The sequence below is a fragment of the Protobothrops mucrosquamatus genome, unplaced genomic scaffold, assembly GCF_001527695.2.
Source record: "Protobothrops mucrosquamatus isolate PMUCROS unplaced genomic scaffold, P.Mucros_1.0 scaffold170, whole genome shotgun sequence".
NCBI classification, from domain to species: Eukaryota; Metazoa; Chordata; class Lepidosauria; order Squamata; family Viperidae; genus Protobothrops; species Protobothrops mucrosquamatus.
Genome location: NW_015386531.1, coordinates 1270223 through 1288538, shown reverse-complemented (window position 1 = coordinate 1288538; position 18316 = coordinate 1270223). Strand labels below are relative to the sequence as shown.

Genomic DNA, 18316 nt, shown 5'->3' with positions numbered 1-18316 from the left:
TATGTTTCAAGAAGCCTTTCCAACTTCAAATGGGCTGAATTTAAATGGCTGTGCCCGCTCCTTTCTAAGAGAAAATATTGAGTTGGGAATATTGGAAGAGAATATATATACAGTAGCTTAGAGTTGAACTGTGGAGTTCTTGCTGTTCTTGAACTTGGTTGCTTGCTTGCAGATGTTTCATTACCCAACTAGGTAACATCATCAGTGCTAGTGTATTTGGGGTTGGCTCCCTGTTTATATACAACAGCTTTCATTGCCAGCGTTGGTTTGAGTATGGTTTGCTCCTTGGTAGTTCCTTGCTTAAGGTATTGTTTTCTCCTTGTTTGTCTGATGTTAATCCCAACTTATCTGGATGTTGCTGCAGAGGATGTGTTGCTGCAGAGGATGTGTTCTGGTCTTCTTGCTGCAGAGGATGTGTTCTGGTCTTCTTGCTTCCATTTTAGCCTTTTTATTGTCACTTTCGAATGGTGTGTAAATATGGTTTATCCCCTGACTGAATGCCAAGTTCCCAGGAAATCTCTAGTGTTTTTGGATTTAGCTTTGTGTAGAATGCTTAGAGTTTTGTCGGTTGAAACTATGGCTGAAACACCGTCCATGTGTTGTGAGATTAAGGAGTTGCATAGCATCTTCTGACCGCTAGTTGATAGATGTGCTCTGCTAGTCTTCTTTCTGTCTGTCCTACATAGTGATGGTTACAGTCCTTACATTGTAGATTATCCTTACATTGTATTTGTACTTTATCCTTACACTGTAATTGTACTTTCAGGAAACTCTTTGTTTATATAATTCTTTGTTTATATGCAGACCTAGAGGTAAATAACAGGCAGGCCTATAATGGTTAGAAAAACCATGATACTTTAAATCCTTTGTATGTAATATATTTTACTGTGTAGGTGCATAACCTGCTTTAACAAAAGAGCCTCTGGGTAGTATGCTAGAAATCATTCTAAAGGACACAGAAATTAGAGTGTCCAGGGCAAAAATGAAGCTATATACAATGATTTACCAATTTTCTGGCATTTATTTAATCCATATACCACTTCAAGGTGGCATGGTTAACAATCCATCTTCCTATTTTCCTCACTACAATTACAGTATGAGATGGATTGAGCTGAGAGAGAAAGACTTGGCTTTTGTTTTTAAGGAGGACTAACGCCCATGGTCTTCTAGGTGCTGCCAGAACCTTAACCAATGCACAGTTATAATTTTGGGGGGGGGGGCTGGAGCTGCTTTTTTTAACCTTGGGGTTATGGGTTGTACATTCCTGATATAACAATTTTTGATAAAGCTGTGTAATAGAAAAGTCAAACACCTACGAGCAACGTGTTCATTTTCATGAATATGAGTTTTATTATCCTAATTTATTTTAAGCCATTTTTAAAATTAGTGTCAGATTCTGAAAATAAAACATGCATTTTCTTTAAAAAAAAAAAGGATAATAAAATTTTAAAATAGCTGAAGATATTTAAGGGAGAGAGCTGGAAATAGAGTCATTTTGAATTAAAACAATTCATAGCTAGAATGACTGGCAACAATATGTCTTTCTGTGAGGGAGATGGGCAGTTTAAAAATGATACAAACAAACAAACAAACAAATAAACGTACATACATACAGAAATTCTTTAAAATTCCAGGAAAGGGGAAAGACAAATACTGCCTTTAGCTACTCTCTCTTGTTAATGTTACTTTTATATCTACATTAGCCTTCCCCAGCTGATGCTATCCAGTGGGCTACCATCCCTACCTAGAACATATTTTTTGGGCAAGAGATGTCGTTCTAAATATTAGATAATATACTCCTGGACAAAATTGGTATACATTTTTGTCAACTTTCTTATTAGGTTTACAGCTGAAGTCATGTATAGTACTCTGTATTATTTTACTGTTCTCTCATATGTTATGTCCAATCAGTTTTTCCATATATGCAACCTCATGATATATTTTAAGTCCAGACAATTTTTGTTGTTTTTAAAAAGCACAATAGTACTGTATCTTCATATTCAATTGTGGTCTTCAATCAAATAATTCAAAAACATATAGAGCTCAACCATCTAGGGGCTGTAATTGAGGGGCTGCCACAAAGAAGAGGGTGTCAAACTATTCTCCAAAGCACCAGAGGGCAGGACAAGAAACAATGGTTGGAAACTGATCAAAGAGAGAAGCAACCTGGAATTAAGAAAAAACTTCTTGACAGTGAAGGCAATTAACCAGTGGAATAGCTTGCCTCCAGAAATCATGGGTGCTCCATCACTGGAGATTTTTAAAAAGAGGCTAGACAGTCACTTCTCTGAGATGGTATAAGATCTCCTGCTTAAGTGGGGGGCTGGTCTAGAACAGGGCTTTTCAACCTTTTCACCCATTGTACCACTTTTAGGATATGGCAACATCCGAGTACCACCAGTTGCCTAGCAAGGTGTCAAAAACTTGATGACCAAAAAAAAAAAAAAAAGGAAAAAAGTGATAAAGTACAGATAGTCCTCGACTTACAACAGTTCGCTTAGTGACTCTTCAAAGTTACAATGGCACTGAAAAAAGTGCCCCCCAAGCCACAGCTGAGCAAGACACCTGCCTGCCCACCCGGCGGCACTCTTCCTCTTGTCCGAGGTTTTCATTGTTGTGAGCATTTCTGTTGAGGATTGGCAGTGGGGGGTGTTTGGTTTTTATTCCCCCCGTCTGCTGGGTGGTTGCAGCAGGTTTTGGTCACTTCACATGACCCTGGGACACTGTGACCGTCATAAATATGAACCAGTTGCCAAGCATCTGAATGTAAATCACAAGACCCTGGAGATGCTGCAACATTCCAGCTGATCGGCGCTTCTTCTGGGCTCAGCAGAAGCACCAGGATCAGTGCTGCTTTCCAGCTGATTGGTGCTTCTTCAGGGCTCAGCAGAAGCACCAGGATCAGCGCTGAGCTCCAGCTGACAGTCCCGAAGAAGCGCCGATCAGCTGGAAAGCGGCACTGATCCTGGCGCTTCCGCTGAGCCTTGACAGCCCTGCAGCTCCAGCCGTCTCTCGCTCAGGTTGTGTGGTGCTGCCATCAGTTCAGCTCATTCCCCTCCCCCACTACCACTTTTCTAGGATGATCGCGTACCACCTGCCAGGTGCCAATGTACCACAGGTGGTACCCGTACCACTGGTTGAAAAGCCTTGGTCTAGAAGACCTCCAAGGTCCCTTCCAGCTCTATTCTATTCAGGTATGATCTTTTTAAATATTTACATTATAATTGCCTCATAAGAATGCAAAATGGTTATTTAATCTTAACCCCAGGGAAATGAAGTTTGCAAGGCACAAGATGAAAATTATGCCATTACTGTGCTGTTTTGGACAGACAGAATAATCTCTTTCAAACACAATCCTGTTTTAAAAGATAAAATCAATTCACTTTCATAACTTTTCAATATGCTGATGTGGCAAATCTGACAAAACTATTGCTTTCAGTTGTAATTCTATAGAATTCCAAAATTGATTTTCTATGAGTAATTTCTTTTGTTTTTGTCATTGGTTATTTCTACTATTTTAAAAATATCCTGTAGATAAATTATGATCTCTTAGTGCTTCAGATCAAAATATTTAAAATGGGATAATATTCCCAATCAACAGATATAGATACACATAGATATACTCACATACCAGTACACATACATGTGCAATGATCATTTCCATAAAAATGAAGACTGATGATGATGCTGGAGAAATAATAACAGGCTAAACTGCGAAAAGGATAACACTAGCATACAACAAAAATACCACAGAAACCACCAGCCACATGGCATCACTATAGCACACAACTAAAGCCTTCCAAAAATATTAAGTAAACCAAAAGACTCAGCAGCCCCAGAAGAAGAAGAAATAAAAGAATAACAGGACTCATCTAAATATACAGTGAAAGGACTGTATCGGCCACTATGTACCACAAATAGGCAGAAAACTAGCACAGCACATCCATGAACACAAGCTAGCAGTCAGAAGACATGATGAAAACTCCTTAATTTCATAACACATGGACAGCTTCATAGTTTCAGCTGCAAAAACTGTGAACATCTAGATCAAGCCAAGTCCAAAAATTTCAGAGAATCCCTGGAGGCCTTGCACTCAAACAAATAGGCCATCCACAGGTGCATAACAATAAACAACATCTACATACCACTGAGAAAAGATAATCAGAAAGTCCAAAAGGAAACAAAAAGACCAAAACACCTCCTTAGCAGCATTCAACACTCATATCAGAAGAAATTAACACTAAGACCAACAGTAGACCAACAATAAAGAATACCGCAATCAAAGGACTACCAATGCAGACATTCAAACAGTAAACATCAGTCTAATCAAGCAACCACCCAAAACACTCCCAACACTGACAAGGTAAGCCACTAATATATAAAAATAACAGCAAACCCTACTCCCTTCTAGTACTGATGATGTTACCTAGCTTGGTAAAAAAACGTCTGCAAGAAAACTGCCAGGCTCAGAGTTCCAAGAACCCCACAATTCAACCCTGAAGTACAAATATTCTCTTCTATAGGTTAAACCATATTTAAGAATCCCTGTATTATCCACAGTATAGACTACAGTTCAACTGAATTTGGTACAAATTCAAATTCAAGGGGCATTAAATCAGAACTCTTGCTTAAACCTTGACTAGCCTGACATGGAGAGAGCCAAGGAAACAAGAAGGAAGTATGAATGGGAAATGTGTTAAGTCTTGGGTGTGCTTGGCAAGATTTCATACAAAAATGTAGCAATGTTCTATTCCAAACTTCTGCAGCTTGAACATCCAACCAGATGTATGAAGTTCAGCTCTCAGAACTCAGCAGTAAGAAATACAGAATTCTGGGACAAGTACCAAACATCAGAAAGAGATTCTCATGAAGCTAAGATTTAATGAGAAGTAACTCTAAATACAAACATCAGAAGATGAGAGACCTACTAGAGGCAAACAACTTTTAGTATGTCAGGGGGGAAAAGTCCAAAAATTCTAGGAGACATTACCTCAATGAAGTCACTAATAAAGGAATGCTGGAAGGTTCCTCTCTCAGTTCTTGAAATTCTATATTCTAACCCCCAATTCTTAACATTAAAATTCATTAAAGAAAATTCAGGTGAATCATGCTGTGCACTTGGCAGATGTCCAGGTTTAGGGGCTTGACAGGTATCCAGGTTTAGGAAAGTTAGTTTATATGCTTAGTTGGGCACAAGAATTATAAACGACTGAACTTGAAGTCAAAAGGAATTAAAAATCACACTGGTTACTCCATTGTGAGATAAGATCCAGTATTGTGTTTGTATACATAATACCATGAACTCTGATACAAAGTAGACCACTATTAGAGCTGCCCATATTATTAGGCAGACCACTCTAAATGCTTACAGATGAAGTTTGAGCTGGCCAGCTAAGCAATACATGTATCAGATTTAAGCAAACGAACAGACATTTAAAAAAAGAAAATTTCTTTTTTTTTCTGGTCTTTTTCTCTCTTATTCTTCCTCACCATTATTTGTCACGAAAAGTTGCAAGACATCTAATTAGCTGTTTGACACTTCTATCATTCTATCCACTCTCCCAATTTTTGGGGGGGAGTGATAAAAAGTTGGCAAAAAATAACTGCCCAACATTGAACTGCATCAGAAATGTATCCAGAGAAAGAGAGTACAGCTATGATATTTTCTTCTTGTTGTTGTTATGGAAAGACAAGTCATATTTATTCATTCCCTTTACCCACATTGTTTTCAGTTGCAAAGGAAACAGATTGCATCTTCAAACTTCTTATATTGTTATGCTTGGTCATATTCAGTATGACAGAAGGGGAATACTGGAAACTGGCTTTTTAACAGAAGTGATTGGTAAATACATTGTCCTTTCACATCTATATTCTTCAAGCATTCTTCACTACTGCTGTCCTTAGTTCAGTAACATCTAAAAGTCCACTACAAGATAACATGATGATTTCATTATTTGAAAGGAGCTTCCATGTCCAAAGATAATAAAGCATATATAAAGAAGAAATGATGCAAAGCCTTAAACCTTAAAGCCGATAAAAAGCAAGAGTTTTATCTTTATATCCTGTATTTTGTTTGCATCAATGGTGCAATACATCACACTGTGAATTTACCTCTATTTCACTTCACAGGCTCTCTCTATTCATTCAACTAAGCGACGCTGACACTATATTCAGTTAAAACATCTCTAGACTATACAATTTGGACCTGATATGCTAGCAACAACAAAAGCCTTTCCTTCCTCAGACAGTGGATGTATGTCAATGACTTTTATGTTTGTATTAACGAAAAGCAACTAATGTAGAAGCAGTCTTGTTTTGGCAAAGTAAATGGGTAGAATTTTCCCTTCAGTTTTATGTTCTGCAATGATTAGATAAGTTATCCTTTAGAAGTGATTCTCTTCTCAGTAAATGTGATGGTTATTGATCATTATTAAACAGAACTCCCAATCTTTTCAAAAGAATAAAAGCAATGCTGGTTACTCCAAAATTTTTACATTTTGCTTCTCCTTTCTCTGTAAAGCTTCTATACAGAGGTGGGAGATCCTCCTGCATGATATCAACATTATCATAGGTCATTAGTGGCAGAAGAAGTCAACCCCAAATCAAGTAAGGACACAAAGTTCTTTCCCCAAATTTTGAATAACAATTCCTCATATCAAATGGCATACATGTTTTAAGAGAAATATGTTTCTATGGCAGGGTTATGCTTAAGGTATGGTACAAACCTCATACTGAATTAATCTCTTCTTGTATTTACAGCAGGTAGGTTTATACAGTCCAAATATATTGAGCTTATTATATACACACTTTTCTACCTATCTATTGTCATGATTCCGTGCCAGCCTGTGTTCCCAACAGCTCAGTCCGGGGAATCTGAGGAGGAGGTGGAGGAGGCATTTGGAGGGCCATCAGGGTCAGAGGGAGGCTCTGATGAATTACAAGACTCACGGTCTGATGAAGAGCCTGGCCCCTCCAGTCGTGTTACGGATGAAGCTCAGCTGTGTGGGGACAATGAGTCAGACTTGGAGGATTCACACTTGATGGACATGATTGATGCTCGTAGACGCAGGCAATTAGCGAGAGTAGATCAGCAACAGTCAATACAACAACTCCAGGGGAGGAGGAGAAGGCACTGAGAGGCAACGCCTTGGGACTGCTTTATAAAAAGGGAAGGTGTGGGCGGTGCTGGTTGCTGAAGGCAACCGTTGCAAAGTACTTCATGGGATCATGTTCTGTTAGTATTGCCGGTGACTACTTTTCTGTTTTGCATTGTGTTTCATGTGGACAATTTCCTCCATTTGGATTGTGTTTTGCTGCTTTTGTTTCTGGACTATTTGGCAGGTTTGTTACCCATATTAAAAGGGGTTTGTTTTCTTTTGAGTCTCCAGCCTATTTTCTCAACAGGGGTTTTGTCCTTGTGCCTTTAACAAGGACGGCCATAGGCTGGGATAGAACATCTATGCATAATAATACTGCTATAAGTAACAAGGATAATACTTAAAATGTTCTGTGTTCTAAATGCCACCTAATAGTCCAGTTCTTTCTCCAGACTACTCTGGTAGGGATGGACATCCTATTCTTTTCACCAGGGATTAGTGTTCTTATAGTTTATACTGTACTTTATAGTGTATCTTTTCTCCACCCTCCAGCTCCTATTCTTCAGTAGGTCCTGCCTATAGGTTGGTGTAGCCCAGGAGTTGTTTCCTTTTATCAATTTGCTTCACAGTATCTCAGTCCTTACCAGTTTATAAAAATGAGGATGAACAATTATGACTATTTGATAGCAGCTGTTTAGCCACCAAAAATGTTTAGATTCGATTTCCTTTATACATTATTGGCTTCGCCCTCAGCTCAACTCCCTTTCTCTCTTCCATTGACACCTTGTGCCACCAGCATTTCTCTTTCTAATCTCTTAAAGTCTCAGGAAAAACAAAACCATAAGGTAGGAAAGGTAGGCAGCAGTTTCAAGTTTTTCCTTTCCACACCAAACTCTGTGGAAAGGAAAAAAGGACCATTTTTTATTGAGAGTCCCTGTAAGTCTCCAGCGTTTTGGCCTTGCTACTTGTTTGACAAGGGGTCTAAAGTGTTATAAGAATTCACTGGGATATTTTGTTTTCTAGCTTGATGTTGAATGATAAACCTGTATGGTTGTAATACAAGGTATCATATTGAGATAATTTGGTGGATTCAAGTAAGTGGCTAATATCAGTAATGACTTGGAAATTCCATCTCCACAGATCAACTTTATGCTTTTCAATAGCTCATCACAGTGCCAAAGCTTTGTTTTCAAAAGCACCGTATGCTTGCTGTTGCGGTGCCAGTTTCTTGGCCAAGTACAGTACAAGACAATCAAATATTTGTTCACACAGAGGAATTCAATGCAACTTGTTGGGTTCTGCCTTCTATGTAGTCTGTAATTGCTTGAGCATGGGTGGCAAAATGGGGGAATAAAACCTCCATAACAGCATAACACACCTAAAAATTATGTAGTTTGCTTTTTGGTTTCAGGTAAGTCTGTTTTCCCTAGGGCTGGTAACTTTTCCATGTTTTGCTTTCTCATTTCCTATTGTGTAATGTCCAGTTGATATTCTTCTGGGTTGTGATCAGGTGGTCAGACCTGATTCTATTAAGCATGTTATGATTTTCTCTAAACATTTTAAACATTCTCCCAGCTTTCATATTACATGACTATGTCATCTAAATATATTTTATACCAACTACCTTATCCTGGAAGAATTCTATTCATAAGCCTTTGGAAGGTAATTGATGTCCCATTTTTTACATTTTTTCTAGACTTATAAAGATTTAAGGATAGCAAATGTTTTTCCTCCCTCTGCATTTATTTTCTAACGGAATCTGTCAATAATGTTTGGTCAGATTATATGTTGTAGAGAGTAAGGAGGATGACAGGGAGAGAGAAATCCATTACCAAAGCAATGAGGATGAAAACACTGATTAAATCCAAATAGTGAAGATGATATACATAAACTTCTCAGATGGACACACCACTAATTCTCAGTTTAAGAAAGGAAGGAGGTAAAATATAATCAGACTTCCAAGATTCAATTACTGTAGGCAACCTTAATAGAAGTAGCCTTACTCTTAAAGTTGAGTTGATTTGTCTGCTCTACATCTTCGGGTTGACAAGTGTTGAAAGATATTTGACATTGCCCAATTAACTCATAGTGGCACAGCGTAACCATCAAATTTAGCTACTTTATGAGTTTTACTTTCCCCAGTGTCCTAGGTCCCCACAGAATTTTTTTAAAAGAGAAGTGTACTACAAAAGGAAAGAAGAAAGATTGGTTATGATGAGCCTATGTAAAATGGGATGATTGCAAATTGTTGATTTCTGTTTATTTAGGAAAAGTTTATACGCATTTTAAAAAAGTCACATTAATCATTTTGAACATTATCTCATTAACAGATCACTTGGAATACTGCATCCAGTTTTGGTCACCACGATATAAAAAAGATGTTGAGACTCTAGAAAGAGTACAGAGAAGAGCAACAAAGATGATTAGGGGACTGGAGGATAAAACATGTAAGGAACGGTTGCTGCAATTAGGTATTCTAGTTTAATTAAGAGAAGGACGACGGGGGATATGATAGCAGTGTTCCAATATCTCAGGGGCTGCTACAAGGAAGAGGGAGACAAGCTATTCTCCAAAGCACCTGAAGGCAGGACAAGAAGCAACAGATAGAAAGTAACCAAAGAGAGAAGAAACCTAGAATAAGGAGAAACTTCCTGACTATTAGAACAATTAATCAGTGGAACAACCTGCCTCCAGAAGCTGTGAATGCTCCAACACTGGAAGTTGTTAAGAAGAGATTGGACAGGGGGTTGGACTAGATGACTTCCAAGATTCCTTTCAACTTTACTATTACTACTACTACTACTACTACTACTACTACTACTACTACTACTATTATACAAATTTGACCTTGAAAAAGCTCCTCTGACTGAGAAAAATGGCGATCCAAATTCAAAACAGTTCAATTTCAAAATATTTTTGGACAGCTTTAGTCACCCAAGTGATTCATGAAAATGTATTGGTTGAGTAGCTCCCCCCAACAAATATGTATATCATATTTAATCTTAATTATCATGTTGTTTATTTATTTGATTTATACTCCACATTTCTTTTATGAATGCTCAAGATGGCACGCCCTTTGTTAGAATTATAATAAGCTTTATTACATTATAATAAGCTTTATTCCATTATAATTGATTGTGAATAAAATAAAAATTACTCCATAAAAGACAAACTCCACAGATCCTCTCTGTGAAAGTTAAGTGCAGAAATGTAGTGAAAACTACTCTTATGAAATGTGAAAAAGAAAAGGCATATATGTACATTTGATTCAGACTCTAAATCCTCTTTTAAAAATGTCCACATGGAATTGGTTGCTCTTTCAGGCTTCTTTAGCTTTTGCTTTATGGAATTCAGAGAAACTTGCTGATGAATATAACAGCTTAATGTCTCAGCAGTTCACAGAAACGTAAGAGCCCAAGCATAATAGCTCAATCAAATCTTATTCTATCAGTCTTTTTGAACCTTGGCAAAAGGCATTGAGAACATTTTGATTTCAGTTCAAGTCATGGATAAATGTATTTCTAAACTGTTGCTTTGAAAGTAGGGAAAAATTGATATTATATATATACCTTTATAACTTCTTTTAATTTCTTCTGCCATATAGCTTCAGCAACAGAAATGTACTTGCTGTCTGTTACATAACAATTTGCCGTGAGTACATGATGGAGTTCAGCCTTCAGGTTCACGGCTTTCAGGACTCTTTCAACGTGGTTTAAAGACATCAGAGCTTCTTTTTTGATGCCACCCTTTGTAAGTTGCATAGTGCAGGGTACTAATGCAATTTGTCCAGCACAATACAGAGTATCTTCAACCTAGAAAAAAACAATAAAGAAAACAATTTTTAAAAGAGTGTAATTATTCCATATTTTCTAATTAAAAGTTACCATCTTTAACTTAAGTAAAAATATATCAGTCTGAAGATAATTTCTGGCAGGGATTTAGCTGCACTGTAAAAAAGATAGCATTGTATCACATTTGGATTTGGAAAGTTAAATGTAGATATTTACATATTCATAACTAGTCTCAGACAAATCGCCAATGAACAGACCAATCTAGAAATATGTAGACTAACATAATGTCATAATATTTCCAAGGTATCAGTATGAAGACTTGTGTCATGTTTGAAGTAAATTTGTTTACAATCTGTCAACTAGGAAGGAGAGAGGGGAAGCTTTAAATGTTCTAATTTACAAGAATTCACTTTAATTTAAGGCAGAGTTGATTCCCAAGGTTTCATGAACCCCCAATATAGTGATATACTATACAATGAAAATGTGATATAAAATTAACCAGTAGCTTGAATTAAGTTAACGTACCTACTATTTTATGTAAACTGTTAGCAGATCATTATGTTTTTCTTATTTTGGTATTTTACATAAAAAGTTTAAGGGAGTTACGGTATATTTTGTCTTTGTTCTTGAATGTCCAAGATAATAGTATAGGCCATCAATGTTTTCTGTCAGCTTATCATACTTGCTAATGAAGCAATTTCAAGAATAAACAGACTTAGCCTCAATCATTTATGCAATGGTTACATCAAGGCTTGGTTCTTTCAATGTATTTTATGTTGGTTTGGTCCTTAGAGAGTGCTAGAAGCTTCTGTTTCAGAATGTGGCTGGCTGCCAGGATTTTGACTACAGTCACAAAAACACCTTGTAGTACACTGCTTATTACTTGCTTTCCTGGTTATCAATTTTTTTGCAGATGAATTCATGTTCCTTGTTTGGACTTGAAAACCAGATAATTTGGAATTCCCTCCCTACCAGCCTCAAGTCCTGCTATGCTGTGTCATCATGGAAAATGAGGAAGTAGGTGTTCCTAAAAAGCATGAGCCAAGACTGGCAAAGTATATGTGAAAAATATGTACTCCCAGCACAGTAATTCAAGGTATGATGGTCCTCCCAGGTCTCCAATTAAAGCAAACAGGTACCTATATTGGGCAGAAGAGATATAGGAAAATGCTGGTTAAAGATGATCACTTCAGTGACAATAGCAAAGGCATCATTTCATTCTGCAGTGGGAGAAGGAAGTAGTAAATCATTCCTGAACTTTACCAAATAAACTATTTAGATAGATAAAATAAATTGAGTGATGCTTTAGTGCCATATGATGAAACCATCAGGTCAGATATCATTTAACATCCTAATGAAAAAGAGCTGAAGATCTTTTGGAGTACTGATATTATTTATGATGTGGTTAGATTAAAGCTTTTGAGACATCTTGTTGTCAAAGGTAGACATATAGAAAAGGAACATCCAAAGATGCAAATAAATAATTACAATGGGAACATGAAATGTAAGTATCATGAACTTGAGGAAGTTCAACATAGTGAAAAATGAAATAAATCAACTACACAATGATACCTCAGGCATCAACAAAGTGAAATAGATGAGAACTGGACACGTTCAGTTAAAAATCATATTGTTTAGTACTCATGAAATGAAAAAGAAAGAATATTGTTGCTTTCCTTGTTGGAGCGGATATAGCAAAGCCTGAATAATATCAGTTAGGCTCATTATCTATTCATAGTTCAACTACTAACTCAGAAGAAGGGGATTCTGACAGGTTTTATGGTCAAATTAATCTGAAATCAAAATAACATGCAAGTATAAATATAAAATATATATTAGGCAATTAACATACAGTTTTATCTAGCGGTTAAGGCATTAGACTATAAACCAGGAGACTAGGAGTTCTAGTCCTGTCCAAGCATGAAAGCCAGCTAGGTGACTCTTGACTAATTACTCTCATTGTAGCTTACGTCACAGCGCTGTAGTTTGTGGGGAAAAATAGGAGGAGGAAAGAGTATTAGGTTTGTTTGCCACCTTTTTTATATATATAATTAATATATATATATAATTAAAAAAGTAAATATGTTGCTTATGGTTAGAGACTGAGATGTCAAAACTGGAAATAGTAATCAAGAAAACGTACGGCTTAGGAAACAGATATGAAGCAGTGCAAGTTGCTATGTGCAAGTTCCAGTCAAATTAAGCAGAACAAAATTAACGAGTTTCTACAATATGATCATGAGCATATACCCACTTTTTCAAGAACATAAGGAATCACTTCGAAGTCCTAACTTTGATACAGAAACAGAGGAATTGCAGAATGAAGTTGTTAAGTATGTATGTGAAAAGAGACTGCCAAAGATGTAGAAACCGAAGAAATCAAATTGGTATCAGAACAAACAGAGGGAATTGCCAAGAAGAGAAGCCAAAGTCAGTAAGGCAGGCAAACATCTCAGGAAGAAATTTGATTTTACGTACTAACGTCGGGGATCATTCAAGGCAGATCAGAACTGTTCATAAAACGAGGGATCCCAGATGTTCAAGGTGATTTAGAAAAAGCTGAAGATTAAGAGGCATTATGACTGATGAATGTTGGATAATTGCAAAACTCAAGGAATACCCCCCCAAAAAAGAAAAGATCAAGGTGTGCTTTACTGATTATAGAAAATCTTTGATTACATTGACCATGTCAGGCTGTAGAATATTCTTGGGAAAATGGAAATCCGAAAACATCTCATTATCCTCATGGAAAACCTATACACAGCACAAAGTGACAGTCTTGATGGAATGTAGTATAACAGACCAGCACCAGGTTTGCTGAGAAATGCAATATGATTGTACCTTATTTATTCCACATATATGTTGAATATATACTGAGGAAGGTTGGACTGGAAAAAAATGAGCATGGTTTTTAAATCGGAAGAAGAAACATCTATAACCTATGTTATGCTATTCTGTATCTAAAAATCCAGATGATCTGCCAGCTCTAATGATGAAAATCAAGGAATAAAATTAAAAATGGAGCAATGATTAAATATAAAGAAAATAAAACTAATGACAACAGTAACCAGCCTTAGAAGTTGACAATGAAAATCCTGAATTGGTCAATAGCTTCTAACTTTTAAAGATTTATTTTCAAGAGCAAAGGTACTAGTAATCAAGAAATATTGCCTTAGGCTAGAATCGGATAGGACAGCAATGAAGGCCAGGGTTGCAATGAAGGCCTTGGAACAAATATTCAGATTTTGTGTCACGTCTATTCATACAGAAATCAGAATTGAGCATGCTCAGATTATTATACTTTGGATACATTATGCAAGACCCAAATCCTTTGAGAATTCCATAATACTGTGAAAGATGGCAGGAAATATAAAAAAAGGATGACCAGAAGGAAGGAGAGTAGACTCAACTGCAGTTATGATTGGGTGAACAGTCGGGAGACCTGAAGGGACCCATTGAAGATAGATCATCCTGAAGAGGCTCTAACTAATATGACTGCTAAGAGTCAGTACTGACACAATAATCACTCAATCATTTTGAAACCATAATACATCAAGAATCTATTTATACACATGAACTTAAGCAAGAATTCATTTTCAATAGAATGACCAGGCTTTGCAAAACTTCAAGCTGCCCTCAGTAATACTTAATTTTGTTTAATCTCTAATTTAAATAGGACTTTCTTAAGATTATTGAACAAAGAGTCAGCTTGATTAAGTTTTGTGATTGTTTATATACACACACACACATATTGTTTTTAAGTCGTGTTAAATCATTTGAAAGCAGAATAAGTCTTCAAAGCTAACAAAAAGTACTTTTTTTCATTTCTAACACCACTATCCAGTCCATGGGTTAGAAATTTACAAATTTTGATATGAAATATTTGAAATACATCTTCCTCAATGATTGAGAATCATCTACAACAGGCATGTCAAACTACTGGCCCGTGGGCCGGATGCATCACACCGAAACCACACCCATCCCATTGCCGGCAATGGGGAAAAAGTTATGATACGTCGTGCGGCATCATGTGACGTCGCGAGTTTGACATGTCTGATCTACAAGTTCATCACAAAAGCCAACTAATATCACAAAAGAAGTGGAGTATCTGTCAAAAAGTCTTTTGTTTCTATAGGAAAGAGAAAAATGTGGGTCTGCTCTTTCCAATAGCAGTCTGACATTGTTTATCACATTTGTAGTTTCACAGCCTCTCCTGTAGCACAAAAACTGGTCTCATGTTTAACCGCTGAATCCCCTGGAAAGACTCACCAAGTACACTCTTTTCCAACTCCAATAGATTTTATTTTTATCAAGCGTGCTACTAAACTTCCCCAGTTCTCCTCCTTCACTGATTCAATAATGCCCAAGGGACATTTCTAGCTATGAACAAACAAGCAACTATTTTGTTTGACACTGTGAACTGCTCTACTTTGCTCCTTGCATGAAACCAGTAACCATCCAGAATGATAGATTCTATACAGATAACTTTACATAATATTTATTGAACTCAACGGGCTACCCATTTTAAACCAAATGACTCTCGGCAGTGAATAATTCTGAAACAAAACAATTAGAAACAGAACAGTGGTGGCACAGTGGTTAGAATGCAGTACTGCAGGCTACTTCTGCTGACTGCCGGCTGCCAGCAGTTTGAATCTCACCAGGCTCAAGGTTGACTCAGCCTTCCATCCTTCGGTAAAATGAGGACCCAGGTTGTGGGGATAATATGCTGACTCTGTAAACCGCTTAGAAAGGGCTATAAAGCACTGTGAAGCAGTATATAAGTCTAAGTGCTATTGCTATTGCTAAAATAAATATATATAGCAGATAAGAAAATTATCATAAGAAATTGTCAATATAGCCACTAAATGGGCCCCTTAACACATTTGAGATTTCAGGCCTGGGCACATAGTCCAGGTTTTTAAAGAAAAGACTAACAGGATTGGGCCATCCTAATTTCTGAAGAATGTTCCAAAGGGCAAGGGGCTACAGTGGAGAAAGGATGTTTCCTGATCGCTGCCAGCTGCCAGTCCTTGGCTGATGGTACCTGCAAGATGGCCAACCTGCCAAATTGAAGTGGATGGATAGAAACTGTTGGGAAAAGACAGTTCCTTAGGTAAGCCAGTCTGAAGCCAGGAAGGGGTTGATGTTGTGCTCTTTCTTATAGTTCAAGATGATGTCATACAACGTCATAAATAAAGACAATCAAAATAAAAATATAAAAATCACACAAAATATACTTCAAACCTTAGGCTTTAAAAAAAAATAAAAATAAAAAAATCCCAGCAACAGTCATGGAGTAAAACTATTAAAAAGGGTCAAAATTTAAAGGCACATGATAATGAGATTCTGAAAAAAAAGGTCTTTACTATTTGGTAGAAGGACATTAGTGATTATAATCAATGCTTTCAATTTTATAATAATACAGATTAGTGTAGTATAAATTCCCTTCTGGGAAATTATGTGCAGAACATTGTGTTTATTTTTTTAAAAAAACTCATGACAATCAAACCATGTGAATACCCATATGTAACTCCAAATCTGTCCTTATAAAACTGCCTGCAATTCACAGAACACTCACACATGTAACTATTGGAAGAGTATGTTAAACTATTTGGCAATCAAAATTTATGATTAGCAGCTGAAGAGGGGGAGGAAGAAATGCAGAATATATAATAGATTAGCAGACATTCAGCAACTATATTTTTAAATTGTTTAAGATGTATAAAATATTGTTTTGCCATGCTATATATAAAACCAAAAAATTGGAAGAAAAAGAATGGAACTAATGTTTTTGTGTAAAAGAACAAATGGTTTTTGTAAGGGGAAAAAAAAGATGTGTGTTATTTAAAAATGCGTGCCATTGAACAAGGGAGTCCAGCCAGCTATCAAGTGCCATATTGACAAGATGAGCAACAAATTCAAAAAGAAATTATTTAACAGGACGATATTTTCTTTTTTTACAGGTTTATTCCAAAGTTAAACCTGTAGTCAAGGCAAAGCCCTAGTGTAAGTCATTTACTTTATTTAACTAAAAATAACTTCCTGTTTGACCTCAATTTTGCATGCACATCGACCCCCACCCCATACATTAATTATCAGATAGGAAGAGCTGTTCAACCAGTTCATTTCCCTCATTCTTGAACAGATTGTTTGAGACATAATATGAATACTAATTAATGATAAAATAACTGTCAGTATTTTGAAATATGTACCAGATAACATTGCATTGAAAGTCTCCTGGATACTTCTGGTAAAATTAACCATGTAGTCACTATATTTTAAAAGTTCAAAACAATTCTTGGATCACTTTGAAGAAAACTACTCAAGCTTTAGACTCCAATTCTGTGTTAACTGTTCTCATTTTTGAAGTACTAGTCTATATTTTTCAAAAGATATAAACAGGCTCGGGAATACAGAAAACATGTAACTGAACTAGATACTTGTTTACACAGGATATATAGAAGACTTAATGGCAAATAGATATACTTTGTAGCACCGTTCAAATGAAACAATAGCTTTTGGTAACAACACTCCTTTTATACAGAAGCCATTTAGAAAATAGATATTTGTCTCCTTACAATTGTATACTAATTACAAATCAACCATCATGTTGATATTAACAAAGGCCCTAGCAATGATGGTTCTGAATCTACAAAATGTTTACTTTTCCTCCAATAGGTTCTAAGTACTGATCCATATGATGCAAGACTACCCGGTAAAGTTTATCCTCATAAACTTTAGTTTGATTAAGCAGATGGCTGCATTAACTTCATCAAACTGCTGTGGTATATGCAACCAAAATCTGCCTGAAACAGTTAAGGAGAGTTTATCTTTTCCAAACATTTCAGACACTTGACCTGATTTGCCTCAGATAGCATCAGATTTTATGTTGAAGCTAGGAAAACATACTGAGTTGAAGTTGCTGAGGTTTAGGTCTATGTTCTGGATTGCATGGATATATTGCCCTGTAGACAGATCATCATTTTTTAGTCCAGCTTGCTTTAATAGTTGTATCCCTCTTTCTTCATTTAAGCTTTGGTGGCGTTAGGAGAATGTGATAGCAATGGAAACTTGTTTATAATTAGTTGTATTGTACGTATTTCCAGGTCATTTACATTGTTTTGAGAATCTCCTTTTGTCCACTTTCCTTGTGTTACTTTGTCTAAATAGACGCCTAGAGAGCAGTTGGAGGGCTACCCGAACCGAACCCGACCGAACACAGGTAAGGATACATGTTAGATCCTACCTTGTGGCAATGAGGGTGGCGAGGTCTAATTACTACTCCACCCTCATTGCGTCATCAGATAATCGCCCAGCCACCCTCTTCAGGGTGACCCGCTCCCTCCTTCAATTGAGGGGGGGGGAGGACCCCCTGGTGGGGAGGGCTGAGGATTTTGCACAATATCTGAATGACAAAGTCGCTCG

At 36.8% G+C, this 18316-nt stretch overlaps 1 protein-coding gene across 1 annotated transcript in view; it reads right to left on the bottom strand.

Moving 5' to 3' along the window:
• Positions 1-18316, bottom strand: part of DPH6 (diphthamine biosynthesis 6) — a 222252-nt gene that overhangs the window by 66875 nt on the left and 137061 nt on the right. Inside the window, exon 13 of the mRNA XM_015813576.1 lies at positions 10667-10909. Within this exon, the coding sequence (XP_015669062.1) occupies positions 10667-10909 (243 nt within the window). The remainder of the gene's footprint in view (positions 1-10666; positions 10910-18316) is intronic.